At 53.5% G+C, this 23,055-nt stretch overlaps 1 protein-coding gene across 5 annotated transcripts; it reads right to left on the reverse strand.

Moving 5' to 3' along the window:
* Positions 1-67: 67 nt before the first annotated feature.
* TCF25 (transcription factor 25) lies at positions 68-20,797 on the reverse strand. Of its 5 annotated transcripts, none has more exons than XM_040982196.1 (19): positions 20,549-20,797; positions 17,788-17,949; positions 16,913-17,002; positions 16,561-16,635; positions 15,347-15,465; positions 14,317-14,382; positions 10,833-10,915; positions 9,746-9,876; positions 9,190-9,289; positions 7,833-7,926; positions 7,101-7,193; positions 6,893-6,998; positions 5,282-5,441; positions 4,049-4,136; positions 3,627-3,785; positions 3,378-3,468; positions 2,777-2,856; positions 627-699; positions 68-344 (listed from the first exon to the last, which is right to left on the reverse strand). In XM_040982196.1, exons 1-19 carry the CDS (start codon positions 20,738-20,740, stop codon positions 87-89), a joined length of 2,220 nt encoding a protein of 739 aa, XP_040838130.1. In that variant the 5' UTR covers positions 20,741-20,797; the 3' UTR covers positions 68-86. The 5 variants fall into 5 exon arrangements, with proteins under 5 accessions (XP_040838130.1, XP_040838132.1, XP_040838131.1 ...); XM_040982198.1 differs by having other exon boundaries at positions 68-325; positions 20,549-20,796; XM_040982197.1 differs by lacking the exon at positions 16,913-17,002.
* Positions 20,798-23,055: the final 2,258 nt, after the last annotated feature.

Genomic DNA, 23,055 nt, shown 5'->3' on the forward strand with positions numbered 1-23,055 from the left:
GTAGTGGGAGGTGGCTGAGTGGACGCAGATCCTGGATCTCATGGGAACAGAACACGCAGGCCGGTGATACATCCAGCTTTTCTACTTCAAGGGACTGGCCAATTCCGACCAGAACACAAATCAGGAACATAATTGTACAATGTGGGATGCTGCTCGTGCAGACAGCTCAGTCCCACTCCCCCTCGCCCTCGGGGTCGTCTTCTTGCGGTGCCTCCTGGTCGTTGAAGTGGAAGTTGGCCATCATGTCCCGCACAGCTAGCATCAACCTGTTCAAGCCCTGGTTGTGGTTCAGACCCCCGGCGACTCCTTCCTCTGGCCTCTCCCCCTGTGACAATGAGACACACCTGGGCAGAGGGCTGTCTCTCTGGGGAGCTGTGCCATGAAACCCAAGATGGCCCACAGCCCCTCCCCAGGGAACTAATAAGAGGAAAATTTCTCAGAAACCAACTCACACACATGAGCCTTGCCAGACCCAGGGTGCCAGCTGCAGGTGCACAGGAGCACAGCAGACGGCGGGGCAGATTGGACACAGGGTCTGCCCCTGCCCCGTGTGTGGCTCCAGGCACTCACTCCCAAATACATTTTACTGCTAACCCAGCAACGAGAGGCCAAGACCACCCACGTACCTCCATGGTGTAATTTGGCAGCAGAGACCTAAAGAAGAGGGCGATTGTGTTTCCATGGCTGACGGGACTTAGTCTGAAAGAAAAGGGCAAGGCAGGTCAGAAAACTAAACTCAGCAAACACCTGTGGTTTCCAGCCCTGCCCCAGATGGCCTGATGAGCTGTGCCAACTGGCCCCATCTGGCAGGGATAAGAAGCAGCCTCAGGCAGCAGGGAGGCCCTGGGTGGGCAGTGGGTCCCATCAGCTGGGGATGGGCAAACAGGAGCTATGGGCAGTCCAGGCAACCAGGAAGATAAGTTCACACCCTAAGAGGAGGCTACAACAGTGCAGATGGCCAACTGCCTCTGCACAGGTACCTTGCTGCTGCTTTTTGTTGTTGTTGTTGTTAATATTTATTTATTTTTCTTGCAAAGTCATATATACAGAGAGTAGAGACAAAGAGGAAGATCTTCTGTCTGATGGTTCACTCCCAAAGTGACCTCAATGGCTGTAGCTGAGCCAATCCAAGGCCAGGAGCAAGGAGCTTCTTCCAGGTCTCCCACACAGGTGCAGGGTCCCAAGGCTTTGGGCTGTCCTCTATTGCTCTCCCAGGCCACAAGCAGGGAGCTGGATGGGAAGTGGGGCCGCTAGGATTAGAACTGGTGCCCATATGGGATCCCAGTGCGTGCAAGATGAGCACTTTAGCCACTAGGCCACCGCGCTGGGCCAGGTGCCTTGCTTCTAAGAAAAATTGCAAGGGAGGATTGGGAAGTGGGTATAAGGCTAATCCCTACCTGAAGTGCTGGCATCCCATAGGTGGGTGCCTAAGAAAGCAGCAAAAGAGGGTCCAAGTGCTTGGGCCCCTGCACCCACATGGCAGACCTGGAAAAAGTTCCTAACTTCAGCCTAGACCAGACCTGGCCACTGTGGCCAGCGGAGAAGTGAACTCGTGGATTGAAGGTCTCTTTTTCTCTCCTTTTCTCCATGTAGCACTTTTAAATAAACAAATAAACAAACAAATAAATCTTTAACACAAAAGCAGAAACAAGGGAAGCTGCAAGTTTACTGTCCTTTGGCACTGGAAGATTCAGCAGCCTATAGCCACCGGCACGTGCAGCCCTCTATTGGCGATAGGTGGGACTGCAGCCTCCCTCTGCTAGACCCTGGAAGGGCCCACAGTCAACCCCTCACTGGGGCAAAGTGTGGGTAGCAGGAGGATTTTCCCCAGCGATTCCTTAAACCAGGAACTATTTTCCAGTACGCATGCAAACAGGCCCACAGCCTCCACAGCACCCTCCTGCCACCAAGTCAAGACCCTCCACTCTCCCGCATGCCCATCCTCCGTCCCCTCACCCTCACCCTGCCCATCCCCTCACCTCCCCTCCTCATCCCCTCCCCTCCACCTCTCCCTCCCCTCCCCTCACCCTCCCCTCCCCTCCCCTCCCCTCACCCTCCCCTCTCCCTCCCCTCCCCTCCCCTCCCCTCCCCTCCCCTCTCCCTCCCCTCCCTCCCCTCCCCTCCCCTCTCCCTCCCCTCTCCCTCCCCTCTCCTCTCCTCTCCTCTCCTCTCCTCTCACAGGCCCACAGCCTCCACCTCCTCTCTCCTCTCCTCTCCTCTCCTCTCCTCTCCTCTCCTCTCCTCTCCTCTCACAGGCCCATAGCCTCCACCTCCTCTCCTCTCCTCTCCTCTCCTCTCCTCTCCTCTCCTCTCCGCTCCGCTCCTCTCCTCTCCTCTCCTCTCCTCTCCTCTCCTCTCCTCTCCTCTCCGCTCCTCTCCTCTCCTCTCCGCTCCGCTCCTCTCCTCTCCTCTCCTCTCCTCTCACAGGCCCACAGCCTCCACCTCTTCTTCTTACTGGACTTCAGCCTCCTCCTTTTTCCTCATGGGTCCACAACTCCTCACAGATCCACAGCTCTCCTACACACAGGTTTTCACTGCAGCATACATCTTGCATTTATAGTCTTAATGGTTAATGTCTATCTTCCTGTCCTCGCCATGCACCCCATAAGGGTATAGCCTTTCCAACACCTCCTGCAGAATGGGACAGGAATGTGCAGAAACAGGTTTGGTCCCACCTCACGTCATCCCCTCTTCAGGAGAGATTCCCTCTACTGGGGTCTGAGAAGCCAGGGGTCTGGGAGCCCCCAAGTGAAAGGGTAGGGTGGGAGGTGGGTACCTCTCAGGCCTGGCGTAGGAAGAGATGTTGTCTAATGGAGGCAGAGGGTCAAATCCCATCACAGACTGCGTGGTCACGTCCTTCAGGGATGGAACAAAACGGAGACACTGTAATGGGCTGGGTGTTCAGAGAGCCTCCCACACCTAGGGTAGTGGAGGGCCAGGGTAGCTGTGAGATCACTTGTCCCACAGAGCATCGCTATGGGGGTTATCAGCTGCAAGTGACAGAACCTCCATGGCCCCACCTGCAGCCTTAGGGGGACCCCTCCTACCTTTCTTTCAGGGCAAGAGACCCCAGTAGAGGCCAGCCTGGCAATGCCCATTACAGAATCACTGACAGCCCAGTCTGCCTGTGTCCCTCCCATCCCGGCCCTGTAGGACAGTGTCCAGGGTTCCTCCAGCCCCAGAACAGCACCTAGGCACAGCCATGGCACAGAGCCTGCTGCAGCAGCCACGAGACTGTGCAGAACAGCCAGCCAGGGTTTCCGGAAAGCACACTGTCCTTCACCCGAACCTTGGCTATGGGGAGGAGCCATCTGCATCCCAGTAACCCTGTCGGGCATGACGGCACATGTGTGTGACCAGCTCGCACACTCCCTTACCGGAGGGAGAGCAGCCACGGCCCCCTTGATCTCAGACAGGATCACATGACGATGGATGTTCCTAGGGGCACGCTGGTACAGCAGTTTCCGCCTGAGGCAAAGGGAAGAGAGAGGTCAGGTGGCAGCCCTTCCTGGGATTCCAGCACCACAGGAGTGGAAGCCCCATGGCTGGACCTGGTTCTGGGGTAAGAGAATAGGTCAGATGCCAGCCTGGGGACCACATTATGCCAATGCCACGGAGGGGCTCACCTGTTCTCACAAGTCTCCACGGAGGGATCCCCAGCATCCACGGCCTGCAGAACCTCACGGACATTCTCCTCCAGCCAGCTCATGGTGGCGGGTTCTTTCCACAGGAAATGTGACCGCCCGAGGTATAGGCTCACCAGCTGGCTCAGGGCAGGGGGCTGGCTGTGGAGGGTAGGACTGATAAGCAGACCTTGACTGGACAGGGCCCTGCCCAGTGGGCACAGGGGAGGTCAGGAGATGCCTGCTGTCAGACTGAGCATACCATGAGCAGGACGTGTGCCTTTGTCAGAGAGCGCAAACACAAAATGGCCAGGTGACCACATAGAAGGGAGGCCATGCTGGCCCGTGTCCCCATGCCTGGGACCCTGTGGACACCCAGGGCCCCCATGTTCCCATTCTGAGCTTGGGCAGCCTGCCTCCATCACCTGATCTCTGCGTTGGGTCCAAAGAAGTGGTGACTTGAGACGGTGGCATCTGGTCGCACGCTGCAGTGCTCCAGCAGGGGCATGAGAACTGTGGGGAGAGCAGGGGATCCATGTGCACAGGGACTCCCAACCCCAGGCAGCTGACAAGGACCCAGCAGATCCTGTCACAGGCCTGTCTAGGGGGCAGGGGTGTGAGCTGGATCCTGGTCACAGACGTGGTCTGGGTGTCTGGGGACAGGGATGTGAGCTGGATCCTGGTCACAGATATAGATGTCTTCTAAGTTGCTGCTACTGGGGCTTCCCTGACCCAAGGCTGGAGTCTTCTCACACCAGGCCTCACACGGGGTCTCTTCAACTCTGGGCAGACCTGCCTAGGACCCCTCAGCCAGCACCTGGGCTGAACATCCTAATCATGCAGATCAGCCTACACAGCAGAGCATACACACAGGTGAGGTATGGCCCCTGCCACTGCACCCTCACGAGCAGAGCCTGTCCAGGTCCTGGGCTAAGCTGCCTGTGGCATCTCTGTTCCCTGGTGATTGAATCTAACCCCAGATGAAGGACAGGAGCTTTTCTGAGCAATGAGCCAAACTGGACAAGCTCGGCTCACATTAGAAACAGCCTCAACCCCTTGCTGGATCCCCCAGAATCCATGAGGCAACATGGACTCCAGATAGGTGGTGACTCAGGGTGGACACACAGGCCCTGCAAACAGCATCAACTCACACGTGGCCAGTACTGGCCAGGACAGCCTCATCTTAAAGAGTCATTTCATTCCTGCTTTTGGGGGAGGCTCAATCTAGCCCACGATTGCCTCACTGTTTACCTGTGTGCACACACGTATGTGTGTCACGTGTGGGGTCAGTTCAGGGTGCAGAGTCTGCAGACAACCAAGTACCACAGCTCCTGATCTGGCATGCACACACTTGCATGTGTGTGTGGTACTGTGGATAGCCCCCCGAGTACCATGGTCCCTGCCCTAGCATGTGTGTGCACACATGTCTATATGAATGTGTGTGTGCCATGAGTATTACAACCTCTACTCTGTGTCCCAGCACAGCACCAGTATCCATCCACTGCCTCTGGGCCAGGCCGGGGCACTCATGCCCCAACACCACCTAACATACTGTACGCACATCTCTCACCCAAGGTGGGCATCGTCCCTGTTCTCAGTGCACAGCAGGCTCCCAGAGATGGAGGAAGGAGCCCCCACCCAGGCAGACGCACACCCACCTCCAGGGAACATGATGAGGGCCTGCTGGATCAAGAGGGAAGCCTTCTCCCTGGCGGAGCTGAGCTCGTGCTCCAGGAGCTCCGTCTGCTGACTCAGCAGGAAATACGCCAACGGGACAGAGAAGGCAAAATTTGGCAGCTGGGACAGGTTTCGATGAGCCTACAAGCGATGCACAAGCACATTTGGGTCCTAGAGGTCATAAAGACAACAATGCAAAGGTGACAGGGGCGTGATGTCACCAGGTTCACTAAGCTGCCCATGCACAAAGGCTACCTACACTTGTGTCCTGCAGTGTAGGGTAGGTGGCAGTGAAGATGGCCTCAGACCCCCTTGGAAGCAGCAGGGCCATCCCAGTAAGGAAGCAATTTAGCAAGAGGCCCTGCTCCCACCAGCACTCCCACGTGTGTCTTCTTCCTTCCTCCATGCGTGCACCCAGTCAATGTGGCTCAGGTTTTCCTGATACTCGTCAGAGAGCAGTACACATTTCCCACTGTGGCCACATCGGGGTTGCTTTCTCAAAACATCCAGCTCCTCACAGGTGACACTGCTGTCAGTCATGCCTGATGTCATCTAACTCAGAAGGCTGAACTTGTCTCCCACAGCACGCAAAAACCAAGCACAGACACAGGGAGGCCACGCACATCTGCACCTTCCATGCTTGCATTCTCTGGCTCCACTGGGGTCCTCACATGGCCATCCCATGTAACAAGGCACCACTCAGGAAGACAGACCCTCACCTTCCCTCCCACATCCCTTGGCCCCACTGGAGTGCTCACATGGCCATTCCCCTCGAGCCCACAAGGTACTGCCCAGGAGAGCAGACATCAGTGTAAATGTTATAGAGGCTGCACTGGACAGCAATTGCTCAGGACAAACTAATCCTAAACCAACAGAGCACAACTGCTGGCTCCCAGGTAAGATCTACCCAAAAATTACTGATGAGACACTCTGGACTTGGCACTTGGGCCAGACCTCTGGGCCCTTGGCCTGCCTCCCGTGTACTTCATACCATGAACCTGACAAGGCACAGGTCATCGATCCTGAGTATATGGACGCTTGTCTAGCACTCCCATACTCCCATGACCACACAGCCCCCTCTCCTGATCTGGAGTGATCCTTCCTGTCCCTGAATGGATGTGTATGCCAGGGGATCCCACTTGACTGCTGCACCTCACTGTACTGTTCTGACCACTGCAAACTCTTGGCTCTTCTGCAAGTGCCATGGCTCTAGCACTGCTGTCCTTACAAGGTTACGTCTGCACTGTGCACACATGTGCTCCTATACTCACATACATATATGCACATGGGGTTGTGTACATGACTACACTGCCATGCACACATGTGTGGGGACACTTGTTTACATACACGTGTGCAGACATGTACACATGTGCACGCGCACATACGCCTACATGCACACTTGAAGGCTCTGACAGAGGCTGATGGATTGCCCTTGAGGACAACCTAGGACAGCTGGGGACAGCTGGTGGGGACCAGATTCCACTCAACAGAAACAAAGGGTGAAGGGGGACCTGGGGTGGGCCCTGGCTCCGCCCCAGCCTCAAAAAGACCAGTCCATCAAGCATTGAGTGACAGCTAGTGGCCACACGTACCTCCCACTCCTGGAAGAGGCGGATCAAGTACTCGTAGTTTCGGGCTCGCAAGGCCAGGTGATCAATAAGCAGCAGCATGCACAAGGGGTCCTCGTCTGGCTCCAGGCTTCCAGACACAGCACAAAGGTGAGCAGAGGGAGCGGCTGTCATGGTCCAGACTATCTAGGGCTTCCCACCCCAACAGGAAGACAGGCAACCTGGGCCTCACCTCAGAATGAGCTTGCAGTACTCAAGTGCCGTGCGTGGGCAGCCCCGCTTCTCCAGGAAGCTCATCTGCTTGTAGAGGGCCAGGTAGAAGCTCCTGCAGCCGGGACAACTGTTTGAAGGTGCAGGCAGAGGAAGAGCACCCCCAGGACCCCCCTGCCCTCTGGTCCTCCACGGGGCTGACCGTAGCATCTGCCTGTGCCACATGCATCTGCACAACAGCCTGCACTCTGCTGCTGCCAACAGAGTCACTCAAGCAACTATATCTTCACACATGAGACCATGTCTACCATTTACCATTTAAGGGCACAGAGTCAAGTGCCAGAATTATGGCATACATATATCGAATTTTAACAGATGCTAATGAGTGAGGTTTTAGGGTAGAAGCCTCTGAGGGAGAGGTGACGACTGTGACTGCAGAGCTGCTAGCTGATTAAAGGATCAAGACGTGGTTGCCAAGCACCAGAGCCTACCCGCTGTCTACACAAGGGAAGAAAAATCATAGGCTGTCTGACACAACAGAGCTCTTTAGGCTCTCTGCAAAGACGGACAAGTGTGCCTTGAGCCAATTCTATCCTTGAGCCCAGCCCTTCCCAGCGAGCTTCCAGCTAAGCCCCTCCTTAGGGGTCTCCTGCTAGCCCTGCAGTGTCACTACACCCTCTCCTGCGGCTACAGGGCCCCTGCCTGGCTCACAGCAAACAGGCAGACTGGACGCTCCTTGAGGAGCTATGCTCACCTGTTCTCAGGTCTGCGGTAATCTAGCCGGCAAGTCCCACTTGTGAGACTGAACAGCGGATGGAAGGCACACTCCATGCTGTACAATGCTCTCTCTGTGGGCACACAAACACCAGGGGAAGGCATCATAGCCATGCACAGTCATTGCCAACCCTCCTATGAGCTTACAACAGGGAAAGTCATGTTAAGCTCCATTGCAAAACCTGGCGCACAAGTGTGAGCAGCAGAGCTGAGACAGACAGGGATAGCCTGAGTGTCTTGAGGTGTGAGGTCACACGTGCAACAGCAGGTGTCTGTGTGAACATGTAAAACATGTGTTGTGGAGTGTTTCTCAGCATGAGGCAGTAGGCCTGCGAGGTAAAGACATGAAAATCCCAGGGAGGGAGGCCCGGTCTGTCTGACCCCACAGGCAAGTGCAGAGACGGCAGAAGGGGTTGTGCTCTCAGCTGGGCGCAGGGGCCACTAGTGCACAGCTCAGGGCTTCCTTCCTGAGAGGCAGAGTGCCCTCACCCGCTCATTCATCTCCAAATGCCCGCAGAGGCTGGAGATGGGCCAGGTCAAACCTAGGAACTCAGCACACGTCAGCCAGGTGTAGCGCTGAGTAGTTGGTCACCACTATCGCCTCCTCGGGTACACACGAGCAGGAAGCTGGAGGCAGGTCTCCAATCCAGGTGTTTCCACAGAAGTCCCAACTGGTCTCTCAACAGCTAGGCTAAATGCCTGCCCCAGATTTTTGCTTTTAGTGTGTGTTAAACGTATATAGGCATTAGGTACATATCTACCTTATGTTAAATGCATAAAAGTATATACTTACCTTGTGTGTTACATGGAATATATGCATGTACCTATCTTGTGTGTTGAGTGCACCAGGCATGTATGCATGTACCTATCTTGTACATATGTATGTATCTATCTGAAAGGTACAGAGACAAAGAGCTCCCATTCACTGGTTTACTCCCCTAAAATGCCTGTCATAATCAAGACTAATCCAGGCCTTAGCCAGAAGTAGGAACTCAATCCCGGTCTTCCTCAGGGGAGAAGGGACCCAACCACTCAAGTCAGCTGCTCCCTCCCAGGGTGTGCATGGGCAGGGAACTGAACCAGGAGTGGATGGGAGGTGGGTATTCCCAGGGGAGTCTTCACCAGCCATTCACCCTAGAGTTCCTGTTGGGTGCTGCTGAGGCCAAAGTGTACACTAAAATCACAAGGGGTGTTAATGCACACAGACTGTCAACACAACTCATCATTTTGAAATTACCCTGGCAGACCCACTGTGACCCATGTAGTGAGCCATCTGTCAGTGCAAGAGGCCACCCATTTGCTGGCTGCCCTACGTGAACGAGTGGGTCCCATTGTACCAACAAGGTCGCGAGCCATCTCCTGGTCCTCCTGGAAACGGCAGGCATCGCTGAGCTGCAGGAGTGAGTCCACATGATAGGGGCTTGTCTGGAGCAGGACCTACAGGAAGACAGAAGGGAGAGAAGCTGCAGGCTGGGGCCTCCCTGCACAGATGCCACAAGAGTGCCCAATCCAGGGCCTGCCCTTCCCTCAGGCACCACCAGAATTCTAGTCGCAACAGCCCCCACCTAACATGGGTGCCACTGTTGTAGAGCTCAGGACTTTGTATGTCTGGGCTGTACTCTCTCTGCAATGTTCCAACAAAGAAGGAAAGTGAGTACTCTCCTTTTGCCAGGAAGGCCCTGGGTCTTGTGCACTGGCTCAGGGTGGCCACCTACACCCCATGCCTGGCTCCCAAGGAGAAGAAATGGAATCAGTATGCCACATGTGGACAGAATGCAGGTGACTTAGTCCCCAAACACACCTCCCTCTAGTCACAAGGGCTACACAGCTCAAGAACACCACAGGGATACAGGATCTGGCCCCGTCCTGGCCAGGAGCAGCAGGGTTACACACCACAATATTATTGGGCTCCATGGACTCCACGGCCAGCAGGAACTTGTGCTGTGTCTGCTGATACTCCTCGCTGTGCTCGAAGGCAAAGAAGGACATGCCTCTCTTGGATTCCAACAGCCGCATGGATAGACCTGTGAGGCACAGTGCTTGGGGAGGGACTGCACACCAGTGTCACCAGCCCCGTGTTACTCTGGGAAAGGATTTGGAGGTGTCCACACAGCCTGGCTGATTGGCCAGAGCCTGGGACTGGGCTGCCACCCCTCTGGCCTAGCTCACTCCCGGCACATTCAGGGTCTACTGCTCAGTGCTGAGTCTATACCAGGAGCCAGCATCCTAACTGCTAGAGTTTTCTTCAAAGTCACATTTCCCCAAAGAACCTGAGTCGATTCGACATGGCCCAGGATGCTGACCTTAGTCTAGGGAAATCCCAGTGTCTGTGCAGTCATTGGACCTGGCCGGGTCAGATCCTATACCCAGGCCACGTTTGGTCTGAAAGAATACCCAAAGTGGCTGCAAAAAGGGTAGGTGTAGGAGTGGGAGTGTCACAGAAGTCGTAGCATCAGCCCGTTCTCTGATTCTGATTGTGGGTGAATGGACCCAGTTTCTTCTAAAAATCCTGACAAGCACGTTCAGTGGCTTTTAGCCTTGGCAGCTATTCCCTCCCATCTGCTTCACTGAGGCCCAAGTTCTCAGGCCCAGAGGGAATGAGCTCCCAGGAACTCAACTTCAGGGCTCATGCGGCACCAGGGCTTCTCAGCTAAAAGCAGCACCAGGCTGGGGTCCTCAACATGAGCTCCTGAACCCTAGACACAGGAGAGTAGCAAGTATCGCCGCTGCACAGTGCTATCTCTGCTTCAGGCTTTCCAAGGGCACTTGATGCTGGCAAGATTAGGGTTACTGCATTGTCATAGTGAACTGTGACCACAGGGACAGAGTCCAACACTATCACAGACAGAAGCTTAGGCATTCCCAGGCACCAGCACATGAGCGAGATCAAGTGAGCAAACAGAACCAGGCTAGCACACAGAACACCAGGTGAGCACACACAGACCTCAAACACAGGGCCTAGCCCTGGGGCAGAGCGTACCTGGCTTGCTGTACCGGGGCCAGGTGCTCTTGGGAGTTGTTAGCCACGTACACTTGGGATACATGCGCTGTCTTTGCCGAGGCCTGGGAAGAGAACAAGGCAGCTTACTCCCGTTGCCCACAGAACCACAGGAGTTGCCTGATCTCGGCAGGAGATAAAGGAAAAGTGGGGAAGACTGGTGTTCCAAGGACAGAACACAGAGAAACAGTGAAATGAACCACTGCTGGTTGGCACTGAACACCATGTACCATGCCAGTCAAAAGGCAGGAGTAGTCACCTAAGATAAAGGGCATAAAAGTGAGCCTGGGGCTGGTGTTGTGGTGCAGCATATTCAGCTGCCACCCGTAGTGTCAGCAAACCTTGTAAGCCAACTACTGTGATGCTGAGAATATGGAGTTAGGGTTCACGGTTAGGGTCTGGATATGGTTGTTAGGGTGGATGCCATGCTTTGATCCTGGGGACTCTATGAGAAGGGGAACACAAGAGATGACACACATTGAGAGGCACATGTACTGGCTCCTGCTAAGAGTTGCCTGTGGGGCTCCGTGAAATAGCTCAATTGGTTAATCCTTGCCCTGCGAGTGCCAGGATCCCATATGGGTGCCAGTTTGTGTCCTGCTGCTCCACTTCCCATCCAATTCCTTGATGATGGACTGGGAAAGCAGTGAAGGATGGCCAAAGCCTTGGGAGCTTCTTTGGAAGAAGCTCCTGGTTCCTCGCTTCAGATCAGCTCAGCTCTGGCTGTTGCAGCCATTTGGGGAGTGAACCAGATCTTCTGTCTCTCCTCTCTGTAAATCTACCTAGTAAAAATAAATAAATCAACTTTTTAAAAAAGAGAGTTGCTTGTGCCAGGAAGTGACACAGCCAAAGGAAGGCCCAGAACCTGCTTTTCTTCAGGAATTCTGCCTTGCAGGTTCTGTTACAGAAGAAGCTAACTGACCACTGGACGCACCAATATCAGGCTGGGGCAATTCAGTGATGGAGGGTAGAGAACCAGGAGAAAGAGCAGAAATGCTTCCAAGAGTAGTCTCAAAGGAGACAGGAGCAGGATGAGGGGTGGGTGGGCAACAGGAGGGAGGCAGCTCTTCCGGGTTGAAGGAAATGAGCCCCAGGGGGAGGGCGTACCTCAGAGTACTCAGGCTCAAATCCCACCTCCATCTCCTGCTAACATGCACCCTGGGTCCCTGTCACCCATGAAGGAGACCTAGACTGAGTTTCAGGCTCCCAGCTTCAGCCTGGCCCAGTTGTGGCTGTTGCCATCTAGGGAGTAAACCAGGGGATGGAAGATCCCTGTTTGCCTATTTTTCTGTTTCTTTCTTCCTGTCATTCACTTTTCAAATACATACAGACAAATAAAAGTTTAAAAATAAGTGTAATAGTACTGAAATAATTAATGCAATTATCACTAATCAACAATAAACACAACATTACAAACTAATCAACACCAGTAACTCACCCGCAGAAACAGGATTACATGAAGGAAGAAAAGGGCAGAGGCAAGGGGTGTGGTGAAAAAGGGAACATCTTATCTTTTGTTTTACTTTAAGATTTATTTCTTTTTATTAGAAAGGCAGACATACAGAGGAAGATCTTCCATCTGCTGATTCACTGTCCAAGAGGCCGCAATGGCCAGAGCTGAGCCAATTGGAAGCCAGGTCTCCCACGCGGGTACAGGGTCCCAAGGCTTTGGGCCGTCCTCGACTGCCTTCCCAAGCCACAAGCAGGGAGATGGGAAGTGGATGGGAAGTGGGGCTGCCGAGTTTAGAACCAACACCTATATGGGATCTCAGTATGTGCAAGGCGAGGACTCTAGCTGCTACACGACTGTGCCAGGCCCCAAATGTAACATCTTAAAAAGTTAAGTGCTGCTCATTAATATTCCAGAAAGAAATGTCTTCTTCAGCCTGAACAACCTGACGTGAATAGCATAAATGACTTGGCTCAATGGCTCAATCTTCACCTTGCAGGCACCAGCACCCCACATGGGCAACGGTTCAAGTCCCAGCTGCTTCACTTCCCACCTAGCACCCTGCTAGTACAACTAAGAAAGCAGCGTAAGACTTGGCCCACTAACACCTGCACGTAAGATCTGGGTGGAGTTCCAGTCTCCTGTAGCCTGGCGCACTCTTGGCTGTCACAGGCATTCTGGCCACCCTAGGGACATCAGCAGGAATTTGGAATGGGAGTGGAGGTGGGACTTGACATGCAAGCACCCTGACAGACGATAAAGCCTCCCATACCCGATGATCCCACAACTCCTCCGGAGGGCAATTTGGCAGCATGTAGAAAACCGAAAATGCAGACCAATGGACAACTGGATACAAGTGTTCCACAGCTGGGCCCAGCACAGTAGCATAGTGGCTAAAGTCCTAGCCTTGAATGTGCCAGGATCCCATATGGACACTGGTTCTAATCCCGGCAGCCCCACCTCCCATCCTGCTCACTGCTTGTGACCTGGGAAAGCAGTCAAGGACGGCCCAAAACCTTGGGACCCTGTACCCATGTGGGAGACCTGGAAGAGGCTCCTGGCTCCTGGCTTCAGATCGGCTCAGCTCCAGCTATTATAGCCACTTGGGGAGTGAACCATGAGACAGAAGATCTTCCTCTGTGTATCTGCCTTTCTGATAAAAATAAATAAATCTTTAATTAATTAGTTAATCAATTTTAAAAAATGTTCCACAGCTGTGGTGGGCCACACAGGTCCCTATGAATATGGCCTGACCACTGTGAGTGGATGACATCTGTATAACTTGGAGTAGAACATTCTAACGCCTCAGAACTGCAAAACCAGAGCCCCGTGGCTAAGGACAGAAGTGTGACACATGTGGGAGATGCACAGCCACATCTTTGCAGAAGCAGGGAAACTGAGGTACTTCCATCTACACCCTGACCCCACCCCCATTCTTATTTGTAGGACAGTCAGAAAGAAATGGTCTGCCTGCTGGGCCCTTCCTCAGCGGCAGCTGGAACTGCTTCCAGGTCTCCCCTTTGGTGACCACCTGCTGCCTCCCAGGGTTCACTCAGGAAGAAGCTGGATGGGAACTGGCATAGCTGCACTCAAGCCAGGCAGTTAGACATGGAATGAGGGCATTTCCCAAGTGGAGATTTAACTGTTGGTTTTTTTTTTTTTGAATTTTTATTTTTATCCATCTCAGCACAGAGTTCTCACCCACCGGTTCACGTCCTGATTTCCACAACCTAAGGGGCCGGGCAGGGACTCAAGTCAGATTCCTGACCTGGGTGACAGGGACCCAACTATTTGAGCCATCATTGTAGCCTTACGCGGTCCACCGTCAACAGGAAGTGGAGAAGGGAGCTGGGACTGGACATAACCCAGATACTCTGACGCCCTGTTTGGGCATTTCAGGTTGGCAACAGCTCTCCCACCAGGGCCTCTGCAGCACCAGGAACACGCTTCAAGCCTGGCTGACAGCCCAACAAGGAACCAAACAGCTTCTACCAGGCAGCTCAGAGTAGCTCTTACCTTTGCTCACCCAGGACAGCACGAGCACCAAAATATCGCTTCAGCTCTGTGTCTGGATTCAAGTGTCTGCAGAAACAGAAATTACACCAAGAATTACATTACATTCTTCCCCAGGGAGCCCAGACATTCCAGTGAGCCACCAGAAAACCCAGCAGTGGCAGAATGACGCTGGCCAGTGGCAAGAATAAGAAATACCACCTGACACAATGGCTCAGTGGCAAGACCCAGAGATAGGGCCTGGTGCGATGGCTCAATGGCAAGCTAGGACTCCACATGTGCAGTGGCTGCTCCATTTCCCTCCAGCTCCATGCTTGTGGCCTGGGAAGCAGTAGAAGATGCCCCAAAGCCTCGGGACCCTGCTCCCACGTGGGAGACCTGAAATAAGCTCCTGATTTTAGGTCAGCTCAATTCCAGACATTGTAGCCACTTGGGGAGTGAACTAAACCAGTGATGGAAGATCTTTCTGTAAATCTGCCTTTCCAATAAAAATAAACACAAAAAGAGATAGAAATCAACTAGGAGGACAAGGCCTTTCTATACAGTTTTCCTAAGCCCATCAAGAGGGGCACTCAGGTCCTCCTGTCCTCACCTTGCTGCATGTTTACCAACAACTAGCCAGTTTTTGGTTTCATAATTATTTGTTTTATTAGAAAGGTAGATATACAGAGAGAAGGAGATACAGAGAGAAAGGTTCTCTGTCTGCTGGTTCACTCTCCAAGTGGCTGCCAACAGAAGGACCTGAATTGATCCAAAGCCAAGAGCCTAGGGCCTCCTCCGGGTCTCTCCGCAGGTACAGGGTCCCAAGGCTTTGAGCCACCCTCTACACTCCTCCCAGCCCACCAGCACGGAGCTGGATGAGAAGTAGAGCAGCCAGGATACGATCCAGTGCCCATGTGGGATCCCGGCAAATCCACTATGCTATTGCACTGGGCTCAACAAATGGCCACTTTTAAACAGAGCCAGAAATGTTTTGAAATGACAGGCAATGAATCTGCTGTACTGGACTTCAGCCTCTCTTCCCAGGCCGCACCTGTGTTCCACATACAGGACGTGCTTCTTAGCGCTCAGGGGAGGGGGCCCTGGGCGGCTGAACCCACTGTTGTCCTCAATCCTCTCCAGGATGCGATCAATATCTTCTAGCCCATTTTCCTAAAAGTCAAAAACCACATTGACTTCTCAAAATATCAAAATAATACTTAAATATTTTTTAAGAACTATTAATTTGTACTTACATCCTAAAGGAAAGTAAATTCAAACATTATATAATAGACATTTAGGCAAAAAAGAAAAAAAAGAGTGAGGGGAGAAAGATGTTTCCTAAGACGTTCAGACGAGAATCACAAAAATCAGTGGCATGGCAGGTAAAGCCTTTGACTACAATGCTGGCATCCCACAGGACACTGGTAGGAGTCCTGGCTGCTTCACTTCCAATCCAGCCACCTCTTTAATGACCTGGGAGGGCAATGGAAGATGGCTCAAGTATTTCTGCCCCTGGGATAAGCTCTTGGCTCTTGGCCTTGTACTGGCCAGCCTTAGCTGTTGTGGTCATCTGGGGAGTGAGCCAGTAGACGGAAGACCTCTATATCTCTCTCCTTCTCTATATATCTCCGAAACTGCCTTTAAAAAAAATCTATTTTATTGGAAAGGCAGATTTACAAAGGGGAAGAGAGACAAAAAGATCTTGCATTCACTGGTTCACTTCCCAAATGGGTGATCAAAACAAGGAGCCAAGAGCTTCTTCCAGGTCTCCCACATGGGTGCAGGGTCCCAAGGCTTTGGGCCGTCCTCCACTGCTTTCCCAGGCCACAGGCAGGGAGCTGGATAGAAAGAAGAACAGCTAGGACACAGACAGGTGCCCATATGGGATCCCAGAGCTTGGAGGTGGAGGATTAGTCAACTGAGCCATTGTGCTGGACCCAACTCTACTTTTCTAAAAAATAAACAGATCTTTAAAAAATAAAAGAAATAAAACGAATCTTAAAAAACAAAATAGAACTCCTCACCCTGGACTCCCTACTCAGCTAAGCACAGGAAATACACACTCTATCAATCCGCTGGGTGGGACTCCACCACTGGGACACCTGCCTTAATGAGTGCTGGGTACATGGGAACGAAGTGGAGAAACACAAAGGCAGAATCAGCTCTCTTCCTCCCCTTAGTCTCCTCATGGGAGACAACCAAGAGCCCAAACAGAGCTGCAGGCAAAGAAGCAAAGGGCAGAGAAACCACACCTGATGCACATACCAATGGTTCTCCCATGCTGGTTTTCTTATTCTTCTGTTTCTTTTTCTTCTTTCGGAGTTTGCCACTTCCATGAGACTAAATAAAACAGCTACATTTTAATCAACAGCAAGAGAAGGAAAACCCCAAAAACTGGCAGCTGAAGCTGTAAGCTCAAGCCCCTCCTCTAAGCATGGCCCATCCATTCCCAGATGCCTCTTCAAGACACGGCCTTCCCTAGAGGCACAGCTGACCATTCTCTCACACCCTTCTAGGCTGTTTCACACTGCCGCTGTGGTCATCCCATGCCTGAATCTAGCCAGCTCCAGCTCCATGAGTGCCAGCGCCACTTCACACTGACCCCACCTTCTCATACCTGACTCTCTGGGTCGGGACTCCCCAGCTGTACTTGTCCAGTCATGTCTACGTTGTCCTCGCAACCTGAGGTTCTGGGGGACAAAGACCCCTCCACAGGGCCCAGCAGGCACCCAGTGAGCCCTTCTGGTGTCCAGGAGAAAACCCTCCCTCTGCGGCTGGCATTTGGCCAGTGGTTAGAATGCCCATGTCCCACGCCAGGTGTCTGGGCTGCTGACTCTGGCCCTGCTGCTCTAGGAATCTCATGCAGCTGATGACTCAAGCAGCTGAGTTCCTATCACCCAAAACTAAACTGATTCCAGCACCTGGTTCTGACCTGGCAGAGTCCTGGCCACTGCGCGGCATTAGCGAGTGCACCAGCAGATGGTAGATCTCTATGTCTGTGCCTTCCAAATACATAAACATTACAAAAATAGAACAAGAAAAAGAAAGAAAGCAAGCAAGCTAAAGCACACACATACATTAACAGTCTTCAGGGACCTTCTCCATGACAAGGCGCAGCAGCACTGCCTACCATGCACACTCCACTGCTCCCAGGCCAAGATGCAGAGGCAGAGGGACACACTACAACACCTGGGCATAGCACCCTAGATACACTGCACCTGGGCATAGCACCCTGGATACAGCACCCTGGACATGCTGCATGTGGGTACAGAGCCCTGCACACATTATATCTGCACATAATGGTCAGGGTAGACACGGCACCCTGAATATGATACACCTGGACAAAGCACCATGATGGCACCGCTGGTCTCAGGAATCTCATGCAAATGTCATCAGGCCCCCAGGAGAATGCTGGCAATGAAGCAGTGAACATAACCAGATGCACGGGGCGCCCAGCCCTCCTCCCAGCATGTGTCACGGGGACTTGTCTACCTGCTCTGGTGGCACTGCTTCAGTCACTTCGGTGTCCTTCTTGGTCTCTGCACTTCTGTGTTGGATTCTTCCTTTGTTCCCTGATGCCATGGGCTCTGCCAGGACACAACCAGACCTGTCCCCATTTACCACAGGATCATCCTCCAGGTCTTCCATGTGGATCTGAAAAAAAAAAAAAAAACAGGTTGTACAGTCACAAGGACACAGCTGACAGAGTCCTGGTGTGAACAGCAGTGCTGAGAAGGGGAACTTGAAGTGGTTTAGACTGCCTCGGTCAGGGGGCACCAGCGAACTCGATGTTCTCTGTCTTTAAGGACAATTCAAAGAAGCCCCAAGATCAACCCCATGGATGGAGTACGACCCAAGAGACAAGAGACATGATTTAGCCAGTGCACTCGTCTTCTTGTGCAGCCCTCAGTGCACATACAGCAGCAGGCAGCACAAAGACAGATCCCTGGCCTGCTAACATTCACTCACCACAACAGAAGTCACAGCCCCCCTTGGCATACGTGGGGCAAACACACACACAGACACACAGGAAGCTGAGTGCAGACACACACACATAGACACAGCACTGTGGGGCAGACACACACACATAGACACACACACAGAGTGCTGAGTACAGACACACACATACACGCACACTCACACACGGGAGAGGACAGGCAGGGGGAGCTTCAGGAGAAGGGAAGAGGTGCACGCAAGTTAGGGACCAAGTTTTGGAAGTTCAGCGTAGAGATCAGATCAATGTAACTGATTATGAGGTGCAGAAATAAATGTGATTTCATGTTCACTTTGGAAAAGTTGCAGAATATAAAGCTCAAAAATAAAACTAGGGCCTGGCATAGTGGCCTAGCAGCTAAAGTCCTAGCCTTGAACGTGCCAGAATCCCATATGGGTGCCAGTTCTTATCCTGGCAGCCCCACTTCCCATCCAGCTCCCTGCTTGTGGCCTGGGAAAGGAGTGGAGGACAGCCCAAAGCCATGGGAGAATTATCAAAACCATTTCAGCAGTACCCTCAGAACTTGCTCCACATGAGGGACGCTGGGATGACACTGGGTGGCCGTCCCCCGGCCCCAGGTACTGATGCAGTTAGGCATCTGGGAGTAACCCTCTCCCTCTCCCCTTTTCTCCTCCTTTCCCCAAATACATGAAAAAAAAAAAAAAAATAGAAGTACTGTCTCAACCACTTTCCCCTATACCTCGAGCCTCCTCACCCTAATCGCTGGTCCACATGGACATGCACGCCTCTCAAGCATGTAAATACTATCAAAAATAAAATGATTATTGGAAAAAAAAGAGCGAAAGAGAGAGGAGACACAGATACCTTCTACCCTCTGTTCACTCCCCAGGCAGCTGCAACAGCCAGGCCAGGGCCAGGCCGAAGCCTAGATTTTACCATGAGTCTCCCCAGGCTACCAGATGAGTGGCAGGGCCTGCAGACCCCAGGCCCCTCTCTCTACTACCTTCCAGACATGTCAGCAGGAAGCTGGATGGGATCTGAGGAAGTTACTGGTGTTGCAAGCAAAAGCCTATCCTGTGCCAGCTTCATACCACCTCTTTACGAAGACACCAGGGCTTTCTTACGTGCCTGGCCGTCATTCATATGGGCACACTGGCCATTCCTCTGTGCTTGCGCAATTTTTTGGCACATTTTATTTATTTTTTGAAAGATTTTATTTACTTGAAAAGTAGAGTGACACAAACACAAGGAAAGATCTTCCATCTGCTGATTCACTCTCCAGATGGCACCAATGCCCAGTGCTGGCCCGGTTATTCCAGGACTGCAATGAGGATGGCAGAGTGCTGAAGCCTGCTACCTCCAGGGTGCCCACCAGCAGGAAGCTAGAATTAGGAGCAGAGCTGGGACTGGAACCCAGACACTCGGGGAAACCAGGGTTCCCAAAGCCATCTTAGGCACTGCATAAAACGCCCACCCCCAAAACAGTGTAGATTAAATGTCGAGTTTCCCAAGGGCAGACAGGTGTGGGATGAGCAGGCAGGCACTCAACAGAAAGTGTACAGGACGCATGGACCGCACACCTGCCACAGGGTTGAGGTAGGGTTAGGTCGCAGGGATTGCACAGGTCTCAGCTGCTGACAATAAAACCCGCTAGAGGAGTAGGACCCGGTGCACTCCAGCTGATTCCAGTCTGCTGGGATTCTGGCTTCCTGCTAATATTTACCCTGGCACGCAGGTAGCTGGAAACCTGCCAATCAGTGAAATGCCTGAGTGGAGCCCTCAGTGCCAGTATTCTGTGGAGAGAACCAGCAGGAAGCAGGTGTCTGTCTCAGTAGCACAGGACCCAGAGCCGGGACGCCCTGCATGCTCTTCTGCAGTCCCTCCTCTGGACATGACAACTCCATCAGCTCCCTCCCGGCCCGATTCTGCAGTCTACCTCCACAACATCAAGTCCAAGTCCCGAGTCCCGCCCACAGCCCTGCCCGGACTGCCCATCACTAACCCCCTACTTAGCCCCGCCCCGAAGGTCTGTCACCGCCTCCTCTGTCCGTAGCCCCGCCCCTATTCCCTGTTACCGGTCCCGCCTCCAGAGCAGCCTGTTAGTGCCCCCTTCCTTAGCCCCGCCCAGAAGAGCCTGCCAGCGCCCCCGAGTCCGCAGGTCCGCCTCCAGAAGGGCCCCGCCCCGTCCGCCGTAGTGCTCACATCCCGGCCCCGCCTACTCAGCCGGAGTCCAGGTCCGCTCGGCCCCGCCCCCGTGACGTCAGGCCTCGCCCCGCCCCCAGTCTCCCGGCTGCTCACCAACTCGAACCGGTTGTTAACTCGAACGCCCTCCTTCCCTGCGCGCCCGGGGCGCCGGCCACCCGGTTTCCGTCTCGGCCCTTCTTCCTCCGCGTCATCCTCATCGTCGAGGTCAAACTGCAGGGCTCCCGGCCCGAGGGGCTCCTGGCCGCGCTGTTCCCCCCTCAGCCTCCGGAGGGCTCGGCGCGACATAGGACCCAACGGCCGCTGACGTCTGCAGAGCCAGAAGGAAGAGCCGGAGGAGACGGCCACCGGCACGCCTGCGCACACAAGGCTGGCGTGTCGCGTCTGCGCGCCGCGGCTGCCCGGAACTTCCTGTCCGTTACCAGTTGGCAGCAGTGAAGGTGCAGGCGCTTCCGGGAGCGCTCTCGCGAGAGCTGGGCGCTTCACCTGGCGTGCGGCCGGCGTCGGCCAGGCTGGGGTCATCCCCGAGTACCAGAGCTGCAGCTTCAAGTCGGCGGGCAGGGCCGGCTGCTGCGCGAGTGCACAGGGTGGGCTTCACTGCCGCGGGGACCTTGGTCAGCGTTGACAAGCTCTGTGGAGGCAGCCGAGACGGCGAGCCACGGGGTTGAGGTAGGGTGAGAGTTGTCGGGTCTGCACGTTGAGGAACCTGGGCTGAGGACAGCAGACCCTGGCGAGCGATCGTGGTTCGGCCGCTGGCACAGAGCTGCTGCCTGCTCCCAGCCTTGCCTGCATTGAACCGGGCTGGTTGTTAACTGGTCCAGTGGATGGACGCATCGCACCGTGTCTTGCCTGGCCTAGAGATGTGACTCGGGAAGACCTGGCTGTAGCTGCTTTTGTGTACACAAGAGAAATGAACTGGGCCTGGCCCACAGCGGAGATAGCTTGGCTCTGAGAAGTCACAGGCGGCCTCTGTTTCTCAGGTCCAGGAGGCCCCCTGGGCTGATTGTGCGGCATGCTTTTCCAGTGCCTACGGTGTCTGGCCTGGGTGATCTGAAGCAAGATGCAAAGATGAAACTCAGGCACTCTGACAGAGAATGGAAGCCTTTTTAACTGGAAAGGCACGTTTACAGAGAGAAGCAAAGATGAGATCTTCCATCCACTGGTTCACTCCCCAAATGGCCACAACAGCTGGAGTTGAATCAATCTGAACGTGGGAGCACAAGCTTCCTTCGGGTCTCCCACACGGTATAGCATTCCAAGGCTTTAGGCCATCTTTTGCTGCCCTCCCAGCCCACAGGCAGGGAGCTGAATGGGAAGTGGAGCAACTGGGACATGAACCGGTGGCCACATGGGATCCCAGCACTTGGAGGTGGAGGACCGGCCAATTGAGCTATCACACTGGGTCCCTGGGAGGCATCTTAGCCATTAGGCCACATGTCTACCCATAGGATATGCTTTATTTCCAAGTGTTTCATGTGAATTAGAACCCAGTCTCCCTATGGTTGCAGCTGGGAGCTGGACATGCTGCCGGTGCCAGCTTCTCCCCGGGTGGAATCGGTGATGAAGGCATTTACCTCCCAGGTTTGTCTGCCTGCAGGTGTGCCAGGCAGCATCAGCTTTGTGCATTCCTGACCCTCTGCCCCTGTTTCCTTCGTGTCTTTTTTAAAGATGTATTTGTTTGAAAGGCAGAATGGCGGAAAATGAGCCAGAGATGGATCTTCCAGTCTGGTTCACTCTAGCATACCACAGAGCCAGGGCTAGGCCAAGCCTTGGTCAGGGACCAGAAACTCTGGGGTCTGCCTTGTGAGTAGCAGAAACCGAAGAACTCAAGCAAAAAATTGGCCCACTAGTATGGATGTAGGCACCTCAGTAGTGGCTAGGGAATTAACCATGGCCTGCAACGCTGGGGTCCTACAAATGTGCTGGTTTGTGTTCCAGCTGCTACACTCAGTTCTCAGCAGCAGATGGCCATGTCCCTGGGTCCCTGTCACCCACATGGGACACTTAGGTGGAGGTACTGGCGCTTGGCGTGGCCTGACCCAGGCCCAGCTGTCTGAGGAGGGAAACAAGATATGGAAGATCTCTGTTTTCTGTGATTCTGCCTTTCAGATAAGTTTTTTGTTTTGTTTTTTAAGGGGGAGGGAATGAAAATCCAGGAACAGGAAAGAAATCTATGATGCGTTGAAGGAACAGCTGGGAGCTGGCCGCTCTAGCTTTTTGTTTATAGATTTATTTATCTTTAATGGAAAGACAGATTTACAGAGAGGTGAAGATCTTGCATCTGCTGGCTGCAATGGCCAGAGCTAAGCCAACCTGAAGCCAGGAGCTTCTAGGTCTGCCACGTGGGTGCAGGTTCCTCTGCTACCTTCCCAGGCCATACGCAGGGAGCTGGATGAGACGTGGAGCAGCTGGAATACAAACTGGTACCCATATGGGATGCTGGAGTCTTACAAGGGGAAGATTAGCCAGTTGAGCTATGGTGCCGGGATCTGCTCTAGTTTTGAGTATTTGAATTTCTTGTACTCCAAAATGAAAGCATTCTGTCTTGCAGATTTCACTGGGGTTTCAGCATGTTCCTAGGCTGTATGTCTTTGGCCAGATTC

The sequence above is a fragment of the Ochotona curzoniae genome, unplaced genomic scaffold (genome assembly GCF_017591425.1).
Source record: "Ochotona curzoniae isolate NIBS_2020 unplaced genomic scaffold, NIBS_Ocur_1.0 contig_3622, whole genome shotgun sequence".
In the NCBI taxonomy this organism is placed as follows: Eukaryota; Metazoa; Chordata; class Mammalia; order Lagomorpha; family Ochotonidae; genus Ochotona; species Ochotona curzoniae.